The 23,621-nt window shown below is 65.5% G+C and overlaps 1 protein-coding gene across 1 annotated transcript in view; it reads right to left on the reverse strand.

Moving 5' to 3' along the window:
* Positions 1 to 7,371, reverse strand: part of NTSR1 (neurotensin receptor 1) — a 49,299-nt gene extending 41,928 nt beyond the window's left edge. The window contains exon 1 of the mRNA XM_045444026.1: positions 6,336 to 7,371. Within this exon, the coding sequence (XP_045299982.1) occupies positions 6,336 to 7,049 (714 nt within the window). The 5' untranslated portion in view covers positions 7,050 to 7,371. The remainder of the gene's footprint in view (positions 1 to 6,335) is intronic.
* Positions 7,372 to 23,621: the final 16,250 nt, after the last annotated feature.

Here is a 23,621-nt window from a genome sequence, read left to right on the forward strand (position 1 = left end):
CACCCCAAGTGTCCTGACTCACTGGGCCGCGAGCCGCCACCCGCAGCTGGTGGACAAAGAAATGAGGTGCAGGTCATGTCGCTCGGCCAGGGTCCTATGGCTGGCCAGCGGTGAGGCCTCTGTGCTGCGTGCCCCCGAGGAGCCCTACTGCCCCCCTGCCCCCGCCCCGCCCCCACACCAGCCCAGGGTGATGACGCAGGGGTGCGGTCCTGCAGGCTGCAGGGGAGCAGCCTCCTGGCTGGACCCGAGGAGCCCGGCCCTCACCGGATGGCACCAGGCCGGGCCGGTCACACGGCCCCTAGTGGCTGCACCTTTGCCGGTGGCTGCTGGGGACGGCAGGGGTCTCCGGGGCCCAGGCGGAGCCCAGGGCCGTGAGCTCGGCAACACTGCTCCCCTGGGTGTGGGAGTCAGGCCCTCGTCCCCTGTGCCTCCTGGGCCCCCAGCACCTGCCTGGCTCTCGGTGCGAGCAGAGGGGAGACGGGGCTGCCGGACTTTGAGCTCCCCGCGAATGTTCCCAGAACCCCTCGGGTCCTTCCGGGCCATTGGGCCTTCAGGAGGACCATGAGAGGGGACCTGGTGCCCCCCAGGGCCTTCACGGGGTGAGGTCTCCGAGCGCCCTCAGCGTGGTTCCTGACGCGCTCACTGACACGGAATTCAGTCATGAAATTACCCCTCAATCCACAGCTCCACCAGCTCTGATAAAAGCCCTGCCACGTAAGGGACACCAGTCAGGAGGCAGGACACTGATGGCCCAAAGTCAACCCCGCCCCCAGCCCGTCAGCCACTAATCTGTCCCCAGCGCTGTGCCTTTTCCGGAACGTCGGTGGTTTTCTGACGGTGCTGCTTTCGCTCAGCGTGTTCCTTCGGGGACCCCGACGCTTCAAGGGCGAGGAAAGGCCCGAGACCCCGCAGACGAGGGCGGACAGCAGTCAAACCTGGACCCAGGAAGTGGGAGTGGGCGAGGTTTAATGGGGACGCAGAGCCCTTCCCGACTGACGGCCGGGTGCTGGCGGTGGGGACGGCTGAACCGGTAATCTGCTGTGTGTGCGTCACCACAATGGAAAACAAGAAAGGCTTCAGATGCCTTTTCTCCTCGTAACACAAGCCGCTGGGAGACCAGATGGGGTGTGTGGCTGTTCCTTCTGTGCTGGAGGGAAACAAAGCCCTGCCCCCCCCCAGCCCCGACATCATGAGCAGGTGGGATACCCTCCCCCCACTGCCAGGCACCGCCCCCCCCCCCCAGGACCGCCTGTCCTGCAAGCCTGTCCTCCCTCGGTGGACACTCTGCCCTTGGGCAGTGCCCGGCTTTGACAGCTGGCTCGCAGCCTTCACGGCGATTGCCCTTTCCGGCCCAGCGTCTAACTGGAAACCCCGCATTGGGCTTACCGGCCCCGTCTCTTTAATCCCCAGGGCACTGGCACTGATTTCAGGAGGTCCCTCACTTAGGAGGCGGAGGGGGACCCGTGCTCTGGGGGGGCCGCTGCGCCCTCAGTGCCCAGGGTGGGGGGATGTGATGGCACCAGCTGGGAGCTGGCCACTCTGGCCTCCGCCGCGTCCCCCACTGCCCTGTCACGTTGGTGGGCACCCTGGGGCTCGCTACCCTTTACCCACGAGAGTGCCGGCATCACTGAGGCCGGCCGGCCGCGACCACCGGGCCTGTGGCTCACAGGCAGGGGCAGGAACGGAGAATCGAGGTGCCCCAGGACAGAGGCCCTGAGAAAATGCCTCCTGGTCTAATTTTATTGGATCCAATTTCTCCCACTTTGTGGAGGCAGGTCCTGGCTGCCTCTGCCCCCGCGGAGCCACGTCAGCCCTTGAGGGCCTGAGACGGAGCTGCCTCGGCTCTGGGCAGGGGGGTGCGGGGCGCCAGCTCCTCCCCCACGCCCCTGCTCCTCGGGAAAGACGGTGCATCCCTGCCGGGGACACGCCTGTCTAGGAAGGTGAACAAAGGAGCAGGGAGCCCCCAGGAGCAGGATCCTTCGGCCGCGCAGCTGCTGCAAGGCCCGCAGGGGCTGGAAACAGCAACAATGAAGTGACGATTCCAGAGCCCTCACTGGTGCCCACCAGGCTCCCCGGCTCCTGCCCTGCGCTCACAGGGGGAGCCGTCCCCGACTCAGCTCCCCCGCCCCTGCCCTCGCCCGGGCACCGCGGTGCGCGCGGGGTCGCTCTGCCCCAGGAGGCTTCCGGGCTCCCTCCGGCCCTGCCCACGGAGCAGATTTCTCCGAGGGCGGCCACACTTTGCCGCTGGTTTGAGCGTCACAGAGACCATACATTGACCAAAAAACAGCAGAACCAGGTCTCCCCGGAGGCAAGGCCCTACCGCCCCCAGGACATTCGCCAGGGACAGGGCAAGACCGCCTCGGGGCACCACGTGAGCGCTCGCTTGGGTCCCTGGGATTCTGCCCAGTCATGTCCCTCAGCACCGAGGGCTGGGGTGACCCTGATCCTGGGGGCCGATGCGCACGGCACCTGTTAGAGAAGGATGGGTTCTGAGCTTCCCTCACCAGCCTGCTGCACACGCCGGTCCCCCAGATCCTGTGCCCCGAGCAGCACAGAGGCCTCCCTACTTTTGACGGAAAAGATGGGGCCTCCCAGACCACCTGCTGTTAACTGAGCTGCACAGACAGCCTGCCGTGGGGACAGGATGCTGCACGGGCACACGGTCAAGCACAGCTGCGTGTGCTCGTGTATGTGTGCGTGCGTCTGTGTGTGTGCACGTGTGCAACCTGTGTGCACATGTGTGCTCATGTATGTGTGCAAGTGTCTGTGCACATGTGTCTGTGTGCAAGCACACACGTGAGTTTCTGTGTAATACGAGCACATACGTGTCTGCGTGTGCCTTTTTGCATGTCGACGCGCATGCGTGTGCACGTCCGTGTGTCTCTGGGTATCTCCATGTTCGTGCATGTATGTCTGTGCATGTGTCTCTGTGTGTGCACCTGTTATGTGTTTGCATTCGCGTGGCCGCAGTCCCCAGGCTTTAGAACACTGGTCCGGAGGTCAGCGCCTCCCCTCCCTCCTTCTCTAACTGGGAGAACACATGGGGACAACATGAGTCTAGGGAGCTGGGGCTGGCACCAGGCAGAGCTGGTGACCAGGTTAGCGACCGCCTTGGGGCAGGCGGCATATTTGCTGCTGAGTCCTGGGTCAGGCTGGGGGCCGCCGGGATGATGAGGCTGGACAAGCCCCCGGCCAGGTCAGATCTGAACCAGATGCACAACCCCCCCAGGCGTCTGCCACCCCTGGTCACCGGTCCCCTCGGCTCACTGTCTTCGGAACTCGCCGCACTCAGTAAGTGCTCAGGTCGCATTCGCCGGAGGGATGGGCATCCCACCCGAGCAGCAACAGAGAGCGTGGCTGAGGTCAGAGCAGGGACCCGGCAGGGCTGCGTGGGACCGAACACGACCCAGCCCGGGGCAGATCCACAGGAGCAGGGCCACCGGTGCGGCCCGCTGCCCAACCCCGGGCAGACACCTGCATGAACGGTGGAGGCGAAGGTTCTCAGAGGAACTTTCTAAGGGGAGGGCCCCTCGGTGGCTGGCGCACACTCGTCTTTCACTCAGGACGGCTGCGCTGGAACCAACAGTGCGTTGGAAAGCCTGAGTCCGTTTCCCTCCTAGGGCCAGAGGAGGGACCGGATTAGGGAACGTGGCAGGCTCCGTGGGCTCCTCCTGCCAGACGCCCTTGTCAACTCGGGGCCCAGGGCCTGGGGTCTCCGCTGGCCCGGGCGTGGCCCTGCCCTCTGTACAAGCTCCCCTCGGCCCAGCTCCAGGCTACCGGCTCAGATAACGCCAAGATGTGTTCGGCAATGACTATTCTAAGCTGCTCAGATATCTAACTGAACCACCTCATTTCTAAGCACTAGTTTGCATGTAAGTGCCCAGCATGGGCTCGTGCGGATGGTGGGGAGGGGCGGCGGGGGGGGGGGGATGCTGGTGGCCTCCTGGGGGACTCACAGGCTGGGAGAGGCCCCGCTTTGGAAAGAGGGACCATTCGATCAGCCAACGGCTGCACACTTCCACCATGGCCGGTGAGAGGGCGACGCACGGATGGACACAAGCACCCGGCCCCTGCCGGGCAGACGTCGCTGCTTAAAAGACAGTAGACATGGGGCGCCTGGGGGGCGCAGTCGGTTGAGCGTCCGACTTCAGCCAGGTCACGATCTCGCGGTCCGTGAGTTCGAGCCCCGCGTCAGGCTCTGGGCTGATGGCTCTGAGCCTGGAGCCTGTTTCCGATTCTGTGTCTCCCTCTCTCTCTGCCCCTCCCCCGTTCATGCTCTGTCTCTCTCTGTCCCAAAAATAAATAAACGTTGAAAAATAAATAAATAAATAAAGACAGTAGACGTTCGCCCCCCATCCTGCCAAGCGGCCCAGAGGCCCAAGGGGGGAACGTCAACCGGGGGCACCTCTCCTGAGAGGGAGGGGTCGTGTAGAAGGGCCCGGCCACACTCCTGCCGTCCGCCCTCGGCCGTCAGCACGGAGGGAAGGGCGCCTGGAGTGAGCCCTATCAGTCCTTCCCAGCACAAGGCTGCGGCCGATCTGGGGGGCGTCAGGAAGCCAGCGAGCGTTTGGTAAATGCTGGGGCAGCACTATGTCCGTGGGTGCAGAAGTGGGGCCTGTCCGTAGTCAGTGCTCAGCAGACATCCTGGACGAATGACATGCTCTGGGCAGTGTGGGTGTGGCACCCTCTGAGCACAGGGACTGGGAGAGATGGCCCTTTGAGAGGTGAAGCAGTGTCACTGAGGCGTCTGATCGCGTGGGGCCAATGGAGAGGACGCTTTGGGGGGGGGCGTGCCCAGTCTGCTCTGCTGTGGTTTGTTTTTGATGATCCAAACCCAACCGCTCCCGGCCGAGGCCCCCGAGAGCCAAAGGGGCGGGGGTCCTGGGGTGGGGGCAGCGAGTGCCACTGACTCGACTTGCTGACCTGAACGGCCGCATCATACCTTCAAAGGCAGGCGGGAGTGGCCCCGGGGCCCAGCCGAGCGAGACAGGAGCAAGGGAGAAGACTCGGGCCTCGGGAGGAGCGGGGACAACTTCCCACCGTTCACTGCATGCGGCCCTGCGTGCCCTTGCCTCCTGTGCAGATAGGCGGCTGGGCTCTACTCATTTCCCTGCTACGTGTGGCTGGGGTGGGGGTGCCTCTCCACGCAGGAGACCCCGTGGCCACGAGTTCTCCGTGCAGGTGTGGGGGGCCACTCGTGGTGGGTCAGCCAGAGCCCAGGGAGTGACGTACAGATGACAGTTCCTACCCCACTCCCAGCATGAGTCCTGCCGGGCTGTGTGGAAGGACAGCCCCATGGGGACAGTGGCCCCCCCGGCCCCGCCCACCGTCCCCACCCCACCTGCACCTCCGTGGCTACCCGGTCCTGGGGCCATGACGCCGTCCACGGTGGCATTTCTGTCCTGGCCTGAGAAACCTCGTCTCCAGGGCCAGAACCCCCCACCTGCCAGGAGGCCTTGTCGGAGCCGATTCCCGGGGAGGGCTCCCGCCTGGGCTCTCGCGACACCTTGCTCGGACCCTCAGGCTCTGGCGTTACCCGCCTCACACGGGCCCCCCACCCGCCACCACGCCCAAATGCCGGAAGCCCTTCCCAGCAGAAGCAACTTTTCACCAGCACCACCAAGACAGTGCTCCTGAACGTGCCGCGTGCAAGCCCTTCCCACACGCTTCCTCCTCAATCCTCTGCCACTTGAGGCCACGGCTGTGATCACCCTGGTTCACAGACGGGAAAACCGAGGCTTACCTAAGGAACCGGCCCCACAGGGCATCAGGCTCGGCTCCACCTCCCAAGTTGTGACCAGGGGGCAGAGCAGCCAGGAGGCCAGGTCGGGGGGGGGGGGGGGGAGCAGTGCTGACCCCCGGGGGCTCTGCTGCAGAGGAGAGGGACCCGGCCTCTTGGGGTCACACAGCCTTTTGAGAAGCCGATGAAAGGAATGGCCTCCGGCATGCACACCGGGGTCTGGAGACGGCTGAGGCCCATCCGCGGACCCTCAGAGACCTCGCTGATCTGAGGGCCCAGCCCCCTTGGATAGAAGGAGGGGATGAGATGGGGGGGGGGCAAGGTCTGGCCGCTCTGGAGTGCAAGGTGGGAAGAGGGGGGCAGGCTGATCCTGAGGACCCCCTGCCCCCCATCTCCTTCCCAGCTTCCGAGTAAAACTTCCCGGTGACGTTCTCTAGCGCGCCGTCCCAGAGGGGGACACAGACTGGAAACTACTTTTGGGGTGGGGGAAAGAGAAGCCTGCAGCTTCCCTGAGGGAGAGCCTGCCGACCCTGGCCCCCCCCCGCGAGACCCCTGTTTCTTCCCAGCCCTCCTCCCGCGCGAAGCAGCCGCTCACCTGGATGACGACCTTGATCGTGGCGGTGCCCACTATGGGGGTGCACACCAGGCCGCCGGGGTGATGGCCGTCGGCGCTGCGGTTCTGCTGGCCCATGGTGAAGGGCATGGGCAGGGCCAGCAGGCCCGAGGCCAGCCAGATGGCACTGATGAACTTCTTGGTGCGGCTGCGAGACATGAGGGTCTTGGCCTTGAAGGGGTGGCAGATGGCCAGGTAGCGCTCCACGCTGAGGCTGGCCACGTTGAGGGCGGTGGCGTAGGTGCAGGCGTCGCGCAGGAAGTAGTAGCCGCGGCAGCCGGCGTCGCCGAAGGCCCAGGGGTGGTGCACCCAGATGAAGTTGTACAGCTCCACGGGCATGGCCAGCATCAGAATGAGCAGGTCGGAGAGCGCCAGGCTGCCCAGGTGGTAATGCACCGTGCTCTGCAGGCTCTGGAGCGACTTCTTGCGCGCCAGCGTGAACGCCGTCACCGAGTTGCCCACGGTGCCCACCGCGAAGAGCGCCAGGTACACGGCGGTCACCAGCACCTTGGAGTAGATGTCCGTGTTCACATCCAGGTCGCTGCTGGGCGCCGCTCGGAGGCGCTCGGACTCGTTGCCTGAGCCGTTACCGAAGCCGGGGACCAGGAGCGCCGCCTCCAGCCCCGAGGGTGGCAGCGGGAAGGGCTTGGCGCCCGGCGCGCCCCGCGGACCCGGCGCCGAGCCGTTGAGGCGCATGGTGGGCGCGGCGCCGGCGGGGACCGAGCGGAGGAAGCCGGCGGGGTGGGCGCGAGACCGAGAGCGGGCGCGCCGTCCAGCCGGAAGCGCCACCCGGAACGCCCGAGGCGCGCCGGCCGCAGGGGGGCGGGGGGCCGGGCCGCCCTCCCGCTCCCCGCCGGCCCGGGCTTCCTCCCCCGACCTCCGGACCCCGCGGGTCCCGGGCGCGCGGAGAGCCTGTGGCGCCGAGCGGAGCGCACGCACGGCCGCCCCGGCGCGCTCACTCCCTCGCCTGCGCTCGCCTCCCGCGCGCTCTCCGCGCACACCGCCCGCCGCGCCCGCGCCCTCCCGGGCTCCGCGCCTCGGCTCAGCGGGCGACGGCGCGGCGCGCCCGGCGGCGGGGGGCGGGGCGGGGTGGGGGCGGGGGCGGCCCCGGCCTCGGCCCCGCCCCGCCCCGCCCCGCCCGAGTGCCGCTCCCGCCCGGCTCCCGGGGGCCGGGGAGGGGACAGCGGTTCTCTCCAGGCACCTCTCCCGGGGCACGCCCCTCCTTCCCCGCCTTCCCAACTTCTCGGGCCCCCCACCCGCCCCAGGCAGGGAACTGCCCCCTGGTCGTTTGTAGCTGGTTCAGGGAGGGGTGAGGGAGGTAAGCCCCGTTGGCGAGGCTGGGGCGCTGCCCTTCCCTCGTGGGCGCCCAGGCGGCCTCCAGCACAGCTGGGTGGGAGTGGTGAGTGAGGGGGGCAGAGAGCACCCTCCCCCTGCCGGCTGGGTTCCTGCACCTGGCGCCCGGAGGCTGGGGCGGGTGGGCACCCCCCCCCCCCGCCCCCGTTATGGCCGCCTGGATTTGATCATCACCGGTCATGGTCCCAGCCCAGGCCCAGGCCCAGGGGCGTTGGGAAGGGTGGCCCTGGGGGTCACAGTCAAGGCCTGGCCTTGTCCGTGTGTGGCCCCCGCTGTGCTAATAGGAACCCTCCGTAGGCCTAGGGGGTTGAAGGAAGGGAGCGAGACCTAAGAAGCTTGCCCAGACCCCAGACCCTGGCCCACACCTGCCCACAGCGAGCGCATTGGGTCTGTGTTTGTTCCTCTGTGAACTGGCTGTGGGCCGGCCTGCTCCGCGGAACCTGATGGTCTCATCCGGGGTGCCAGCACAGAAAAAAACGCGCTTGGAAACGTAGCGTTCAAAGACACCACAAGCGTCTCTTTGCGGAAGCCAGCATAGGAGGCTTAATCGTGGCCCTGCTACGTGGTGCCTGGGCATCGGCTTTAGCTTCTCTGTGCCTCAATTTGTCATCTGTAACATGGGAATGGCGGTTGCACAGATGCTCCCTGGGGCGTCCGGGGCGGGGGCTGTCACGCACGCGGGCTGCGCTGGCCCGCGCCTGCAGGGTGGGAGTTGCTGAGGGTGGTGCGGTGGCTTCGGAGGGTGTGAGGGGCCCAGGCCAACAAAGGTTGCGGGAAAACCCCTCCGGGTTAGCTGAGCTTGTTCTCTGGAAGACAAGCCCACCAACGAAGTAAACGGGTCTGGGGGTTGGGGCACAAAAGGAGGTGATCCCGCCAGACGACGCTGCCGTGCCAGGGCCTCGCTGCCATCTCGGCACACAGGTAACACGGGGCCCTACCATGGCCCGTGCGGTGTGGTCGCCTCTCCCAGGAGCCTCCCAAGGGGAAGGGACCAGCCAGTGACCGCGGGGGGCCTGTCCCTTTGCCGGCCAGGAGCCAAAGCTGCTCAGGACATTGCTGGTGGAGATGCGCCCTGGCCCGGCTGCTTAAGCTCACTGTTTGGTTTTTAAACCCCTGACCTTTCGGTTAAGCTGGCCTTCTTTTCAAAGATTTCTTTCCGAGCCAGCCTAGGAGCTTAAAAAATCATAAAAGTCAACTTAGCACAAATATTAGGACAAAGGATTTGCTTAAAACCGTGGAGGAAATGTCACTTGGAAGGCCTCGTTCTACAAAGAGGGCGGCAGGCCCTCCTGGGGGGGCTCCCTGGCGGCCGGCTTGGAACCACTCTTCTGCATACTGACAGCCCGGACGGCATGGAGGCCGGAACCTTCCAACTGGTTCGGCCCCTTCTCTCTGACTTCCCCTGACGTGAACACTTCCTAAACAGCTGGGACCCTTTAAAGAAAGTGTTGGCAAGGTGCGGGGTGGGCTGATCCTGGGTCCGGCTGTGTCTGTGGGTGACCCGGCCGTGCCCTTGGCGGGTGCCCGGCCCCCAGGCTGACAGGCTGAAGCCTGGTACTTGGCTGGCTTTGGGGGAGCGGGGGCCTGTTGCCCTGCCCCCATGCCCCAGATGCTGCGTGTCGGGTGGGGGGGAATGGGCTGTCCCCTGTGCACTGAGGCCCCCGAGCCACCGCCCCACAGCTGTGGGGGAAGTGGGGGGTACTCACCCATCTCAGGAGGGAAGGTCCTGGTTGGGGAATAGGAGTGTTTTTCTGGCTACAGGAATTTAGTCTCTGGGTCACCGGCGCCGTGGGGCCCCTTCTGCTTTGCAGGTGGGCCTCTCTCTCCCCTGGGCCCCGTCCGCCATCGGACAGCTCTTGGTGGCAAGAGCTGGGGCTAAATTAAAAATAAAAAAGTTGGGGCGCCTGGGTGGCTCAGTCGGTTAAGCTTCCAACTTCAGCTCAGGTCACGATCTCGCGGTCCGTGAGTTCGAGCCCTGCGTCGGGCTCTGGGCTGATGGCTCAGAGCCTGGAGCCTGCTTCCGATTCTGTGTCTCCCTCTCTCTCTGCCCCTCCCCCGTTCATGCTCTGTCTCTCTCTGTCTCAAAAATAAAATAAACGTTAAAAAAAACAAATTTTTTTAAAAAAGTTAACGGCAGTACCGTGTCGGTATATCATGATGTTTCCTGCGGGGGGCGGGGGGGAGAACGTTCCTTTGGAGACACTGAGGAAACGTAGTATGCGCGTGTGAGTGTTCGCTGTAGATCTTCTCATCCACGGCGTGGAAATTGCATATGTTCCAGAACGTACAGCATTCCAAGGAAAATTGTAAAAAGAGGGCAACACACGTGCGAGCGTGAGTGAGGTGTGAGCGCGATCCGGCGGAGGGGCCGGGGAGCCTCCCTCCGCCCGGGCACCCTTGTGCTCACGGCACATTCCGGCTGTGGGCGCGTCCCGGGCCGTCTGGCCCCCGGCCCCTGGAGCTTCGCCGCCTGGCCCTCGCCCCTCCCGTCCTCCTGGTGACTCACCCGCCCCTCACGGGGTCTGTGTGCACGTGTGTGCGCGTGCACATGCCCACGTGTGTCGGGCACCCAGGCACGGGTCTCCACCGGCCAGCCCACCTGCTGCCCCTGCCCTGAGGCCCCCTGGGCTGGGCGTGTGGTCGCAGAGACAGCGGAGCCCAGAGCGAGAGCCAGGAGGGCCCCGGAGGGGGCTGCGTGCGTCCAGCGTGACCCCTTCCCGGAAGCCGCTGCTCAGGCTCGTGACTGGGCTGCACCTTTCTGGTGAACGTGCATTAGAGCCACTGAGGACGCCTTCACAAACGGGTGCTGCGTGGGCCCTGGCCGCCCCCCCCCCCCCCCCGCCCCTGGGCTCCCTGGGGACGAATGCTGCAAAGAGGCTTCGTTCCCACCGACCGGAGGCCCTCTCCGTAGGGCTTCCCCAGCATCCACTGTCCAGTTTGCCACCTGTCCAGCACTTACTGAGTGTGGTCAGCGCCTACGACAGGAGGCCACTTTCCCAGAGCTCACGGCACGCTGTGTGCACAGCACCAAGTGCACAAGTGTTGTCCGGTGGAGGGTGACGGGAGTGATGGGAGGAGGGCCGGGGGGCCTGGCTGGCGGGGGGACATGGGTGGCCTGGAAAGAGCTCCGCGGCCAGAGGTGAGGAAGGAGAGGCGAGGCCGCAGGGGTGCAGCGGGTGTAGGTGCGGGGGTTTATTCCCCGTGCGCTGCAGGCTCCGTGCAGAGATATGCACGGACGGCTGAGCTCGTGGCTGCAGGTCAGGGGTTGGTTCCCTCAGGACCGTCGGCCCACATCTTCACAGGCGTCACCCTGCACAGCAGCCAGCCTAACCGGAGATTCGTCAAGCAGAGCCACCGCCGAGAAGGGCAGGTGGGGAGCCCCGGAGGCCCTGCGCCAGCCAGCGGGAGCCCCGTTTGGGACACTGAAGGCTTCTCCAAGGAGACGCGCGAGGAAGCTGGTGATTTGCAGGAAGGGGCCCGTTGGCTCACCTCCTAGGAGATGAGAAAGTCTGACTTCCAAGGCCCGTCAGTGCCGCGCGGTTCTCTACGAGTGTCCTGGGGGGCTTCCCATGGCTTCACCGCGGGCCCCAGAGGGTGCTGGTTACACTTGCCTTGGAAGCTGCAGTCCAGCGTCTCTGGCCCAGGTTTGGAGCTGCTGGGGTGACACTCCCACCGGAGGTCGCTGCCGCCCTCCCCTCCCCCCTCCAGGTCATGCTGGAAGGAGGGTCCCTAATTTGCTCTGGGCAAAGACACACACACACACACCTATGCGCACGCACACGCACGTGCACACACACACACAGCACGTCTGACACAGAAGGACCAACTTCCACCCGCTCAGCGTGCAGAGAGGCGGGGTGCCGTCACCTCATCCCAGGAGCCTGGGTTTTTATGCCTCTTATAAATTGGCTGATTTGCGGTTGAATTTCCCAGGCACGCTTGTGAAAGCAGCAGGCAATTTAAAGCCGAAAGGATCCCTTTCGGCTAATGTGAGGCTTCCATTGATTGTCGGGAGGAAGGGGGACGGCGATTCGCGGATTCCATAGTGCGCTGGCTCTCTGACGGCGGGGTGCGGGGACCCCTCCCCGTGCCCCCCCACCCCGGCCCCAGGCACCTCCCTCGGCTTCACCAGGCAGGCGGCACCAGGCCGGGCTGGGCAGCTAGGTTCCCGCCTCTCTTTCCTCCGCCTTCCCGTCTTCTCTCCTCCTTGGCGGGGAGGATATGGAGTTTTGCATAAACATGATGCGCCCGCTTCCAGCTTTCTCTGCGGATCCGAAGCACACGCTCCCTTTGTCTGTCATCAGGAATTCTAGTTGCCTAGAAATATTTAAATAGAACACTCTCTCATCTTCCAGTGACTTCATACGAGTTCCAGAAATAAAACCTGAACGGGAGCCTTCTTTGTCATTCCTGCCTCGAAGCTCCGATGGCCCGTTCAAGGCAACACCCTTTCCAAATGCAGCCAGGTGCCCCCGGGAGGGGGGGGGGAAGGCAAGTGAACTCCAGAGCCTAGAGCCTAGGGTGGAGGAGGGGTCCCACAGAAGCGCACAGCAGGCCGGGCAGCCCGTGGGTTCCGGTGCGGCCCCCACGGCAAGTTGGGGACCCCAGACAGCCGCGGCCACCGGGTCATCGGCAGGTATCCCTGCGTCCCTCTGCCCTCCACCCTGAGTCTCCCGGCTCTGCAGGCAGACATGCCGTGGGCATGCGCTCTGGCCGCGGGCGTGCAGAGAAAGGCGCCCACTCCAGGTAAGGCCTCTTCTGGCCTCTACGTCCCGGCACGCGCTCGTGGCTGTGGGACCCCAGGTTGGAAGCTGTGGGAGAGATGCCCAGCAGCAAGAGAGAGGGTGCTGGAACCCCTCTTCCTTGCGCCCCCCCCTCCCTGGGATCCCCCTGCCCCCCTCCGTCCATGAGACCCCCTCCCACCTCGCTGGGGGAGGGGAGCATTAGCACGCGGGAGGAAACGCGTTCCCGGGGAAATGATCAACGAAAACACGCTCCGATTATGCGTGCCTCACAGACGGACAGGATCTGCTGAGATCGTAAGTACACGCTCACACTCCTGCGAACCGCACGCTCACGCAGCCCCGCACGCACACGTGTGCACACGCGCTCACACACACTCGGACGTGTGCGCACACGCACGGCGCTGCTTTCGTCACGACAGCACGACTCTGCGGGATTCTCTGTGCCTGCTCTGTTCCCAGTGCTTTTCCCGCCTGAACCTGCTCGCTCCCGGCACACACGGCCGGGTCGCACGCGGGCTCCCACGCACAGTGAGCATGACGGCTGCGAGGCGCGGTGGCTTACTCGCCTTCCAAGGCCCTCGATGGTGCTGAGCAAATCGTCTGGCCGGCGACATCCTTCGCGGCCCAGAGGCTCCGAGTCTGGCTTCTGTCATCTTGTTCCAAACACCGCTCCTGCGGGGCAGCCTGGGCCTCTGGATGGGAAATCTGTTGCTCCTTTGTTAGCCCTCACAACGGGCCAAACAGCGCTGCTCTGCCGTGGACAGCTGGCGCCGACCCCGCGGGGGACATGTGCTGGCCTGGCTCGTCCAGACCCCTGGCTCCCTCAGGCTGGCCCTGCCCTCTCCCGCCCCCAGGAAACCAGAGACCCCATTCCCACGGCCCCGGGGGCGCAAGGTGGACCCTCAGACCCCTCCCCACTTGCTGGGAAGGGCAGACACTCTTGGTTGAGGTCGCCGAACTGCTTCCGGGGACGCTGCTCTGAGCCCTGAGTCCCGGGGCGCCTGGAGCCTGCCCACCCCCGCCCCCACAGCCTGCTCTCAGTCCTGTTCCACTGGGCTTTCCGGCCCCTGCAGTCGAGCACTTCAGATGTCCCTTGCGGGTTCTGGTGCCCCTCGATCCCCCAGCCCTTTCTGCGTGAAGTGGGGGGAGGGCAGGGCGGCCGCCAGGCAGGCCCGCGGTTTCACGCACCCGGTCGGGAAATGAGGACAGAGGCACGCACCAACGGACTCCCGCCTTCTCTGGAAATTTCAAGGCTTGATGATGAAGACATTAGCTCCCGAGACACTTCGGTCTGCAGGGAGCGGAGTGGGGATAATTTGCTTCTTCCTGTGACAGCTGACGATTAGCTTCATACCAGCACGTCACCATCTCCGACTGACTTGCCTGCACAGCCGGGTCACTCGAGAAAAACACACTTCTGAGAAAATACAGTTGGAGGTTCCCAGTGCTATGTCCTCCCCAGTTCACCAGCAGCTCTGCCCTCGGCGTCCACCTGAGCCCCCGAGCAGCCCGGTCCCGGTCTCTCCCGGGGCCACGGGGAGCCGTCCTCCCCGCGGGGCCCTGTCCTCCCCAGGCCTGCGGGGCGCCGTCCTCCCGGGGCCCGTCCTCTGCGACCTGGTGGCAGCGGGCGGCCAGCCCCCCCACCCCCCGCGGTCTCCCCTCAGTAAGCTAAGGGGAGTCACCCCGAGGCCAACAGTCCACCCCCTTCCTGACCCACCTGCGCGCTGACTTTGTCGGAAAATTTCTGACTTTGTCGGAAAATGCTAATAAAGGAATTTGGGGGAAGAGGCCAAGCCAGGGCACGAAGCATGTTGCAGTTCAGGGAGGCCGGCGAGGGGCACCGTCCTCGCGTTTCTACACACTTAGCAAAACCACGTCTGGGGTCGGATAAAACCGTCTATTGAAGGGCAGTCCTCTCTGCCCGCTGTTGAGTCGCCGAGCCGGGAGCCGGGCGGGCGCCTCCTTTCTGCTCAGGAGTCCACGGAGGCGTCTCCTGCCTGAACGAAGGCCGTGGAAGGAGAGGTGAGCCCCGAGTAATGACGCGGAGTCACAGGGGCAGGGAGGCAGCGCAGGGGCCTCTGGGCCGCGAGCCGGGGCGCGTTTGCAGCGGCCCCGCTGCCCCTGCTCCCTTCTCGTCGGGGTTCCTGCTGCTCCTGCAAAGCCTTCCCCAGGCAGAGGAGGGGACAGAGTCAGGCGGCCTGGGGGCCATTCCTGCCTTGCCCGCAGGTCGCAGCCTCTCCTGGGCTCCGTGTCACCCTGTGGGAAAACAGAGAGGGACGTGGGGGGAACTGATGAGATCTTGGGGTCCCCCCTCGAGACAGACGTGGGGCAGGAGCACACGCAGGGAATATGGAGGCAGGACACCAGGAAGCAGGGCTGGGGGCAGACGGGGCAGGAGAGGCACACGTGACACCTGCTTTGCCCAGGGCGCCCGTGGAAACGTCCCCTGAGCCCCCCACACCGGTGAGGCGTCGGCTCCTCGGTCACCAGGGGGCCTTCCTTCAGCTCCACCCCTCCCTTGGCCACAGGGTCCCCCCGCCTGGCATGCACGGTGCCGTCACCTGAGCAGCGAGGGCCAGTGCGGTGGACACAGGTGTGGGGGCATCGATGTGCGGGCCACCTCTGTTTGGAACACAATAGGGGTTCCCGAGCCGGGCCAGCGTCCACTCCCCTTCATCAGCCTGAGACTTTCCAAGGTTTTCTAGGACTTTCTGGAAAGTCCTGAGGGGCCTAAGACCAGCAGGAAGTCTTTGGAAAGGACTGGGCCCCATAGGAGGGGAAGGTGTGGGATGGAGACACTTCTCGAGAGTGACCGCTGAGCTCGGGTGGGGGCGGGGTCCCCTCTGCCACGTCCCCCCTCTGACCGTCTGCTGTCCACCTCAGGAGGCCCTGAGCGTCTGCCTGTCTGTCCGCGTGGCTGGTGTCCTCTGTGCCCGGGATGGCGTCCGCCCTGTTCTGGCTTCTCCACGAACCCTCCTGTGACGACGCGACAATGAAAGGAAAAGGAAGACGCCGTGTGTGCGTCCCGCCCGTCCCCACACGTCCCTTCGGGCCCCGGCTGCCCCCACACGTCCCTTCGGCAGGAGCGAGTCAAGGCCAGTCCACGGTTCCGGGAGGGAGAGGTGACGGTTGGTTCTTTGATGACCAGGCTCTGTCCCTGCGGGAAGGGCGGGGGCCTCCAGCCTGCCCGGACGGGACCTCGAGGACTGTCTTGCAAGAGGGAAGGACAGCGGGGTCTTGATGGGAAACAAACTTCGGTGACTCTGATTTTCCAAACTTCTGGACAGATGGGTTTCAGGCTGAGATGTGTGCTCACGGGGCTTTCTCGGGAATCGATGACCCGCCTGCCCCGCCAGCCCGGCACCCCGAGACGCCGGAGGCTTCTCCGCTCCGCTGGGCACTTTGGTTTGCAGGTCCTCCGGGGGCATGTGGCTGAGGCCCGGCCCTGCCCCTGGGGCGTGGAGTCTGCCGAGAGAGGTTGCCCCTACCCGGGGTCCCGACGGAGGGTCTGCCCGTGGGTCCGGGGCCGCCCCCCGCCCGCCCGCGCCTGGCTCACAGTGTGGGTGGTGGAGGGCCGCCGTCTCCAGCCGTCCGGGCCCTGGGCCGTCTCCACACCCCCCCCTCCGCCCCTGCCTGCCGCCTCCTCCCCAGGTGTCGGCTCAAACTCACGTTCTCCATGGGCCCCCCGAGGCCCACGGTGGCCCCCTCCGCAGCCCCCCCCGGTAGGCGTCAGCACTACCCCGTCTGGCGGGGGCCTCGCTGCGTTGCCCGCGGCTCTGTGCTCAGCGGCGGCTCCGGGCCCGGGGGCGTCTGCTCACGGCACCGAGGCTCGCCGCGCCCACGCGGCAGCCTGGCCCTCAGCCATCCTCACGGACCTGGACCTTCGGAGCACTGGGAGGCTGAGCCCGAGGCCGGCCCCAATTAGGGGGGAGAATGAAGACTTTTGTCTTCAGAGGTTCCTAGCTCGCTTTGGGGGCTTTTCTCACAGCTGGCACCCTTTCCACCTGCCCCTCCTCTGTGGCCGCATGTACCCTGCCACCCTCTGCCCTCCCCCACGTCATCCAAATCTGCTGGTGAAATAGCCGATACTAATTCAGACTGAAAGGTAAATGACTGCTAAGTCTTACGGTGGCCCTTTCCTTTATATCTTAGAACAGGATTTTCAGGTTTATTTATTTTTTATAATAATATTATTTTTTAATTTGGGGGGGAGGGGGAGGGGGAGAGAGAACCTTAAACAGGCTCAGCGTGCAGCCCAGCTTGGGGCTCAACCCCGTGATGGTGGCCGGGATCGCGACCTGAGCCAAAATCAAGAGTCAGACGCTCAGGGGGTCTGGGGGGGCTCCGTCGGTGGAGCATCCGGCTTCGGCTCAGGTCATGATGTTGCGGTTTGTGGGTTCGAGCCCCGCGTCGGGCTCTGTGCTGACAGTTCGGGGCCTGGAGCCTGCTTCGGATTCTGCGTCTCCCTCTCTCTCTGCCTCTCCCCTGCTTATGCTCTTTCTCTGTCTGTCCAAAATAAATAAAACGGTAAAAACAAAATTAAAAACGAGAAGAGCCAGACACTCAACCGACTGAGCCACCCGTGGACTTTACGCCAAGAAATCCCGGGTCTGTGGCCGGTCCTGCCGGGGTGTTGGGAGGTGGGCCCGGGTCAGAGCTGCCTGGGGCTCAGCAGTGGGAGCCGCTCCCCGGCTGGTGGACACATCTCCCACCTCCCTCCCCACCTCCAGCCGAGATCCTCATTCTGAAGCCTTGGAACAGGACGTTCAGTCACAACTGGGGACATCAGAAGACTGACAAACCGTGCGTCTCTCAGTCGACTGTTGTCCTTGGTAAACAGGGAGGCGTCTGCCGCATTTCTCAGCTGCGAGGAGAGAAAAGGCTTGTTTAATCTGGTGCTTGGAGATAACAAGTCGAGGGCTATTTAGACGTCACCTGTCATCCTGAGCCCGGGAGGCTCCTCTTGGGGCTGGATTCACCGGAGACACTCGGCACTTTCCAGAAGTAGCCCCTGTCCCCAAACACAAAGGTGGCTCTGCCAGATGCGTGTGGCCAAGACACCTGGGCATATGGCCCCGGGGGGCTCTCCAAAGCGAGGCGCCCACCCACCCTGAAGGGCCCCTTCCCCTACGCAGCTCTGGTCTTAATTCAGTGGTTCTTGCTCATGGCGTGTGTACTGTTGTCAGAGATCAGAGGTGGCCAGGAAGGGGACAACTCAGCTGCCCGCTTATGAGCCCTGCAACTGCAGCCTGGGGCAGAGGAAAGGAGCTGGGACAAAGTGGGGCAGGGGAAGGAGCGGGGGAAGAAGGGAGAAGAGGAGGACGGGAGGGGGGAGGGAGGAGGGGAGGAGGGGGAGGGGTGGGGAGGAGGGGGAGGAGGGAGGAGGAGGAAGAGGGGAAGGGGAGGGTGGGGGAAGGGTGGAGGAGAGGGAGGAGGGGAGGAGGGGTGGAGGGGGAGGGGTGGAGGAGAGGGAGGAGGAGGAGGAGGGGTGGAGGGGGAGGGGTGGGGCGAAGGGGGAGGAGGGAGGAGGAGGAAGAGGGGAAGGGGAGGGTGGGGGAGGGGTGGAGGAGAGGGAGGAGGAGGAGGAGGGGTGGAGGGGGAGGGGTGGGGAGAAGGGGAGGAGGGAGGAGGAGGAAGAGGGGAAGGGGAGGGTGGGGGAGGGGTGGAGGAGAGGGAGGAGGGGGAGGAGGGGTGGAGGGGCGGGGCATCTTGGAGGAAGAAGCCCCGAGGATCCTCCTCGCCAAGACGTACCCTCCATGCGGTATTTTCCTTGTGATCAGACAGGCGTCCCCCAAGCTTCATTATACAACCCTAATTTTATATACATATTTATTCAAATGTTTATTTGGGGAGAGAGAGAGAGAGCGAGAGAGACAGCGCAAGCAGGGGAGGGGCAGAGAGAGAGGGAGGGAGAGAATCCCCAGCGGGCCCCCCCTGCCCGCGCAGAGCCCAACACGGGGCTCAAGTTCACAGACTGAGACGGAGACCGGAGCTGAGATCGGGAGTCAGACGTTTAACCGACTGAGCCCCCCCAGCGCCCTAACCTTCATTTTAAACGACGCCCCTGGTGCTTCTCAGGACAACCGTCCTCATCTGGCCCTTCTGGGCCCGGGGCGCCGCAAGAACGCGTTTATTTCCTGAGGGGCGGACCGTCCGGCCGGGCCGGGTGCCGGATGGTCAGCGAGCCGGCCGCTCGCCCTGGTGGGCCGGGTGCAGGCCCAGGCAGCGGGAACCCACGGTCTGCCCTTGAACGCGTCCTGGCCGGGGCGCCCGCCCGCCCGCCCGCCGCTGCAAGTGCAGCTTTGACCCCCTCCCCCCCAACAGCCGCTGGCCTCCACTGGCGGGGGCGCGTGCACAGCAGCAGTGACCCTGGACTCCCGCTCGGCGTGCCGTGTGTGTTGTCGGAGTCTCCCCACCAAGTGAGCTAGACGGAGGGATGCGCTAAGAAAAGAAAGAAGACAGTTCGCCCACAGGGCCGCCCTGTAAGGTCCCGCGTGCCGTGGACCCACGCGGTTCACACCCGTGTGGCTCGAGGGCGGACGGCGCCCGCAAGGTGCTCCCAGGTCCACGGCCCCTGAGTTCACGCTCTCTCCCCTTCAGACCAAACGAGAGACGCCCCACGGGTGAGGCCACCGCGGGCAGCACAAAGGGACAGTGTGCGGAGGTGCCCCCACGAGCCGTCTCTGGGGAGCCAGGGTAGCTGGGGGGGGGGTGGAGGGGCAGAGCGGCCAGGTCCTCCCCCCTTCCGGCCCCACCGCCTCCACCCGCCCCTCCCGTCCCTCCATCACCACCATCCGTGTTGCTAGGACAGAAGAGGGGGGCCACCGGCCCGTGTGCCCTAGCCGGACCGCCCGCTGGCTCCGGACGGGGCTGCGGGGCCCGCAGTGGCTCACATGTGCTGCTCTGAGCCTCCCCGGGAAGGTGGCAAACACAGACAGACACAGACCAGTCTTTATTACTGTGGGTGTTGTGACGATGCCAGGGCCCAGAGGGGGCCAGCAGAGGACAGGACTGGGGACCTCCAGGCTCCGGATGAGTGACCTCCGGGGGCGGCGATGGCCCCCGCGTTGCTCCCGTGCACGTGAGTGATTCCTGGGGGGGAGGTCCTGGGGGGGTCCTGGGGACGGCCCCGCACGACGTGCATTACCGATCACGCTGTGAATTAAACACAGAACGTAATTACCGTGGGAGCAGCCCTTAGAGGACAGAGGATCATACACAGAACAGGCGTCACACGGTCATCCGATGCGCGTTTCTAACGTGCCGCCGACTAAAATAAATCTGAGTGTAAATGATCAGAGTAATTGCGTTCTACACCTCGTCTCTGTGCCCCAGGGAGCGGCCAGCACGGCCACTGGCCTCCGACCAGATCAGAAAGGGGCCACCTGGGGTCCTGGAGCCACCAGGGGTGACCGGGCATCTTTGGAGCTCCACCCAGACGGATCAGCTCTTCCTCTCCTCGCCCCGGGAGGCGGGTCCCCATCCGGGCCCCATTTGCAGATGGGAACACTGAGGCAGAGGGGCCAACATTCCTCGCTCAAGGTCAAACCACCTGTGAGTGCCAGAGCAGGGATCGGAACCCCGCCCCAGGGTCAGCACTTTAGAAGTGAACGTGTGCATGTGCGTGCAGGGGCACGGCCACGCGTGCACACGGACATGTGAGCACACGTATGCCCCCGATTTGAGTCCACACCCTCGGTTGCTTCCCGCCCTCCCCCAAGGGGTGGCCCTCCCCAGGCTGCACGTCGGGAATTTGGGGAGGGCTGGGTGGGCGTGGTGCTCAGGACCCAGCAGCCCCCCCACTTCGGAGGGAGGTGTCCCGTGGGAGGTCCTCGCACCGGTGCTGCGGGCGGCCTGTCCCCGGCCCAGGCCTCTGGCCAATGCGGCTGACGGTGGGGCGTCCCCCGGGATCCAGCCAGGAGGCGGCTCTCCCCGGCCACGGTGGCCCCGTTCCCCTGGGGCCTCTGTCCTGCCTTTTCTCCCCCATCTTGTGTCCACACACTTACCTCGTGTTAACCGTAGGGGTTTCCATCGGGACTTCGACGGCCCGTGTGGCAGGACACCAGGTGGCTTCCGCATTCCCAGTGCTGCGTGTGGCCGCTTCCTTCGGGGGCGTCTCGGAACCGACATCTGATAATTGTGCCCGGCCCTCCCTGCACGGGGGCGGGCGCGTGCCCTGGACCAGGACCCCCCTCAGGGCCCAGGGCTGAAATCCTGCCAGAATGACAGACATCGCCCCCAGCTCTGGAGGCCGTGTGGCCATCCCAGTAAGGACCCGCCTCGTTAGCAGACCTCCTTCTTGTCACGCCCTCACGTGCTGGGCAGGGTGGGGGCTCCGGGGTCCCCTCTCATGAGGACATTAATCCCGTGACGAGCCCCCCGCCACTCCACAGGGGCCAGGCCCTCAGCATGAGAACATTCGATTCATGACACTTGTCTCTGCCAGTGTGACGCCGTGGGGCCAGTCGGATCCTCAGTCTTCCCATCTGTAAAATGGGCAATTCCACCCCCCTGCAGATGGGGACACGCAGCTCTGGGCACAGGGGCCACCCTCCCCACCGTCCCCCCATCTTCCCTCGCCCCGTTCTTCCTCCTGCCCTTCCAGGCCTGGGTCCCAGGACTCATCTCTGCTGCACAGGACATGTCCACTGGGAGCTTTGAGGCCACACGGCTCCGGCAGGATGCAGTGGGGCCAGGGGACACGGTTCATGCTGTGGGGTGTGAGCGTGTGGACTCAACTGACCCCCTGACACACTCTGCCCCAACTCCTTCTTTGGGTTCTTGGTCCAGATGCCGAAGCCAGGCTGCCATCTTGGAACACTGGGGTGGGAAGGGGTGGGAGGGGGTGGGAAGGGGTGAGAGGGGTGGGAAGGGGTGGGAAGGGGTGGGAAGGGGTGGGAGGGAGTGAGAAGTGGTGGGAAGGGGTGGGAAGGGGTGAGAGGGGTGGGAGGCGGTGGGACGGGGTGGGAAGGGGTGGAAGGGGTAGGAGGGGGTGGGAGGGGTGAGAAAGGATGGAAAGGGTGGGAAGGGGTGAGAGGGGGTGGGAGGGGGTGGGAGGGGTGGGAGGGGGTGGGAGGGGGTGAGAGGGGTGGGAAGGCGTGGGAGGGCTGGGAGGGGGTGGGAGGGGGTAGGAAAGGATGGGAAGGGGTGGGAAGGGGTGGGAGGGGGTGAGAAGGGATGGAAGGAGTGGGAAGGGGTGGGAGGGGTGAGAAGGGATGGGAAGGGGTGGGAAGGGGTGGGAAGGGGTGGGAGGGAGTGAGAAGTGGTGGGAAGGGGTGGGAAGGGGTGAGAGGGGTGGGAGGCGGTGGGACGGGGTGGGAAGGGGTGGAAGGGGTAGGAGGGGGTGGGAGGGGTGAGAAAGGATGGAAAGGGTGGGAAGGGGTGAGAGGGGGTGGGAGGGGGTGGGAGGGGTGGGAGGGGGGGGTGGGAGGGGGGGGAAGGCGGAGGAGGGCTGGGAGGGGGTGGGAGGGGGGGGTGGGAAGGGGTGGGAAGGGGTGGGAGGGAGTGAGAAGTGGTGGGAAGGGGTGGGAAGGGGGAAGGGGTGGGAGGGGGTGGGAGGGGGTGGGAGGCGGTGGGAGGGGGTGGGAAGGGGTGGGAGGGGTGGGAGGGGGTGGGAAGGGGTGAGAAAGGATGGAAAGGGTGGGAGGGGGGATGAGGGGGTGGGAGGGGGTGGGAGGGGGTGGGAGGGGGTGGGAGGGGGTCGGAGGGGGTGAGAAGGGATGGGAGGGGTGGGAAGGGGTGAGGGGGTAGGAGGGGTTGGGAAGGGGTGGGAAGGGTGTAAGAGGGTGGGAGGGGGTGAGAAGGGATGTGGAGGGGTGGGAGGGGTGGGAGGGGGTGGGAAGGGATGGGAGGGGGTGGGGTGGGAGGGGTGAGAAGGGATGGGGAGGGGTGGGTGGGGGTGGGAGGGGGTGGGAGGGGGTGAGAAGGGATGGAAGGGGTGGGAGGGGGTGGGAAGGGGTGGGAGGGGTGAGAATGGATGGGGAGGGGTGGGAGGGGGTGGGGTAGGAGGGGGTGGGAAGGGTGGGAGGGGGTGGAGGGGTGGGAGGGGGTGAGAAGGGATGGGGAGGGGTGGGAGGGGTGGGAAGGGGTGGCAGGGGGTGACAGGGGATGGGAGGGGTGAGATGGGTTGGGAAGGGGTGGGAGGGTGTGACAGGGGATGGGAGGGGTGGGAGGGGGTGGGAAGGGATGGGAGTGGTGGGAGGGGGTGAGAAGGGATGGGAGGGGTGGGAGGGGGTGGGAAGGGATGGGAGTGGTGAGAGGGGGTGAGAAGTGATGGAAGGGGTGAGAGGGGGTGGGAAGGGATGGGAAGGGGTGGGTGGGGTGGGAGGGGGTCAGAAGGGATGGGAGGGGTGGGTGGGGGTGGGAAGGGGTGGGAGGGGGTGACAGGAGATGGGAGGGGTGGGAGGGGGTGGGAGGTGGTGAGAAGGGATGGGAAGGGGTGGGTGGCGGTGGGAGGGGGTGAGAAGGGATGGAAGGGGTGGGAGGGGGTGGGAAGGGATGGGAAGGGGTGGGTGGGGTGGGAGGGGGTGAGAAGGGATGGGAGGGGTGGGTGGGGGTAGGAAGGGGTGGGAGGGGGTGACAGGAGATGGGAGGGGTGGAAGGGGTGGGAGGGGGTGGGAAGGGATGGGAAGGGTGGGGTGGGGTGGGAGGGGGTGGGAGGCGGTGGGAGGGGGTGAGAAGGGATGGAAGGGGTGGGAGGGGGTGGGAAGGGATGGGAGGGGGTGGGTGGGGATGAGAAGTGATGGGAAGGGATGGGGAGGGGTGGGAAGGGGTGAGAAGGGATGGGAGGGGTGGAAGGGAGTGGGAAGGGGTGGGAGGGGGGTGACAGGAGATGGGAGGGGTGGGAGGGGGTGGGAGGGGGTGGGAGGTGGTGAGAAGGGATGGAAGGGATGGGGAGGGGTGGAAGGGGTGGGAGGGGGTGGGAAGGGATGGGAAGGGTGGGGTGGGGTGGGAGGGGGTGAGAAGGGACGGGAGGGGTGGGAGGGAGTGGGATGGGGTGGGAAGGGATGGAAGGGATGGGGAGGGGTGGAAGGGGTGGGAGGAGGTGGGCCACAAGGTCAGGCCCTGGCAGCCCCACGCCCAGGAGCCTGCACATTGGAACCGTGCTCCTCTCTGATGGAAGCTGCTGTCCCTCGCGGGCGGTGAGACCTCTTCCTGGGGCTGACCCGGG

Source organism: Leopardus geoffroyi, chromosome A3 (assembly GCF_018350155.1).
Source record: "Leopardus geoffroyi isolate Oge1 chromosome A3, O.geoffroyi_Oge1_pat1.0, whole genome shotgun sequence".
NCBI lineage: Eukaryota > Metazoa > Chordata > Mammalia > Carnivora > Felidae > Leopardus > Leopardus geoffroyi.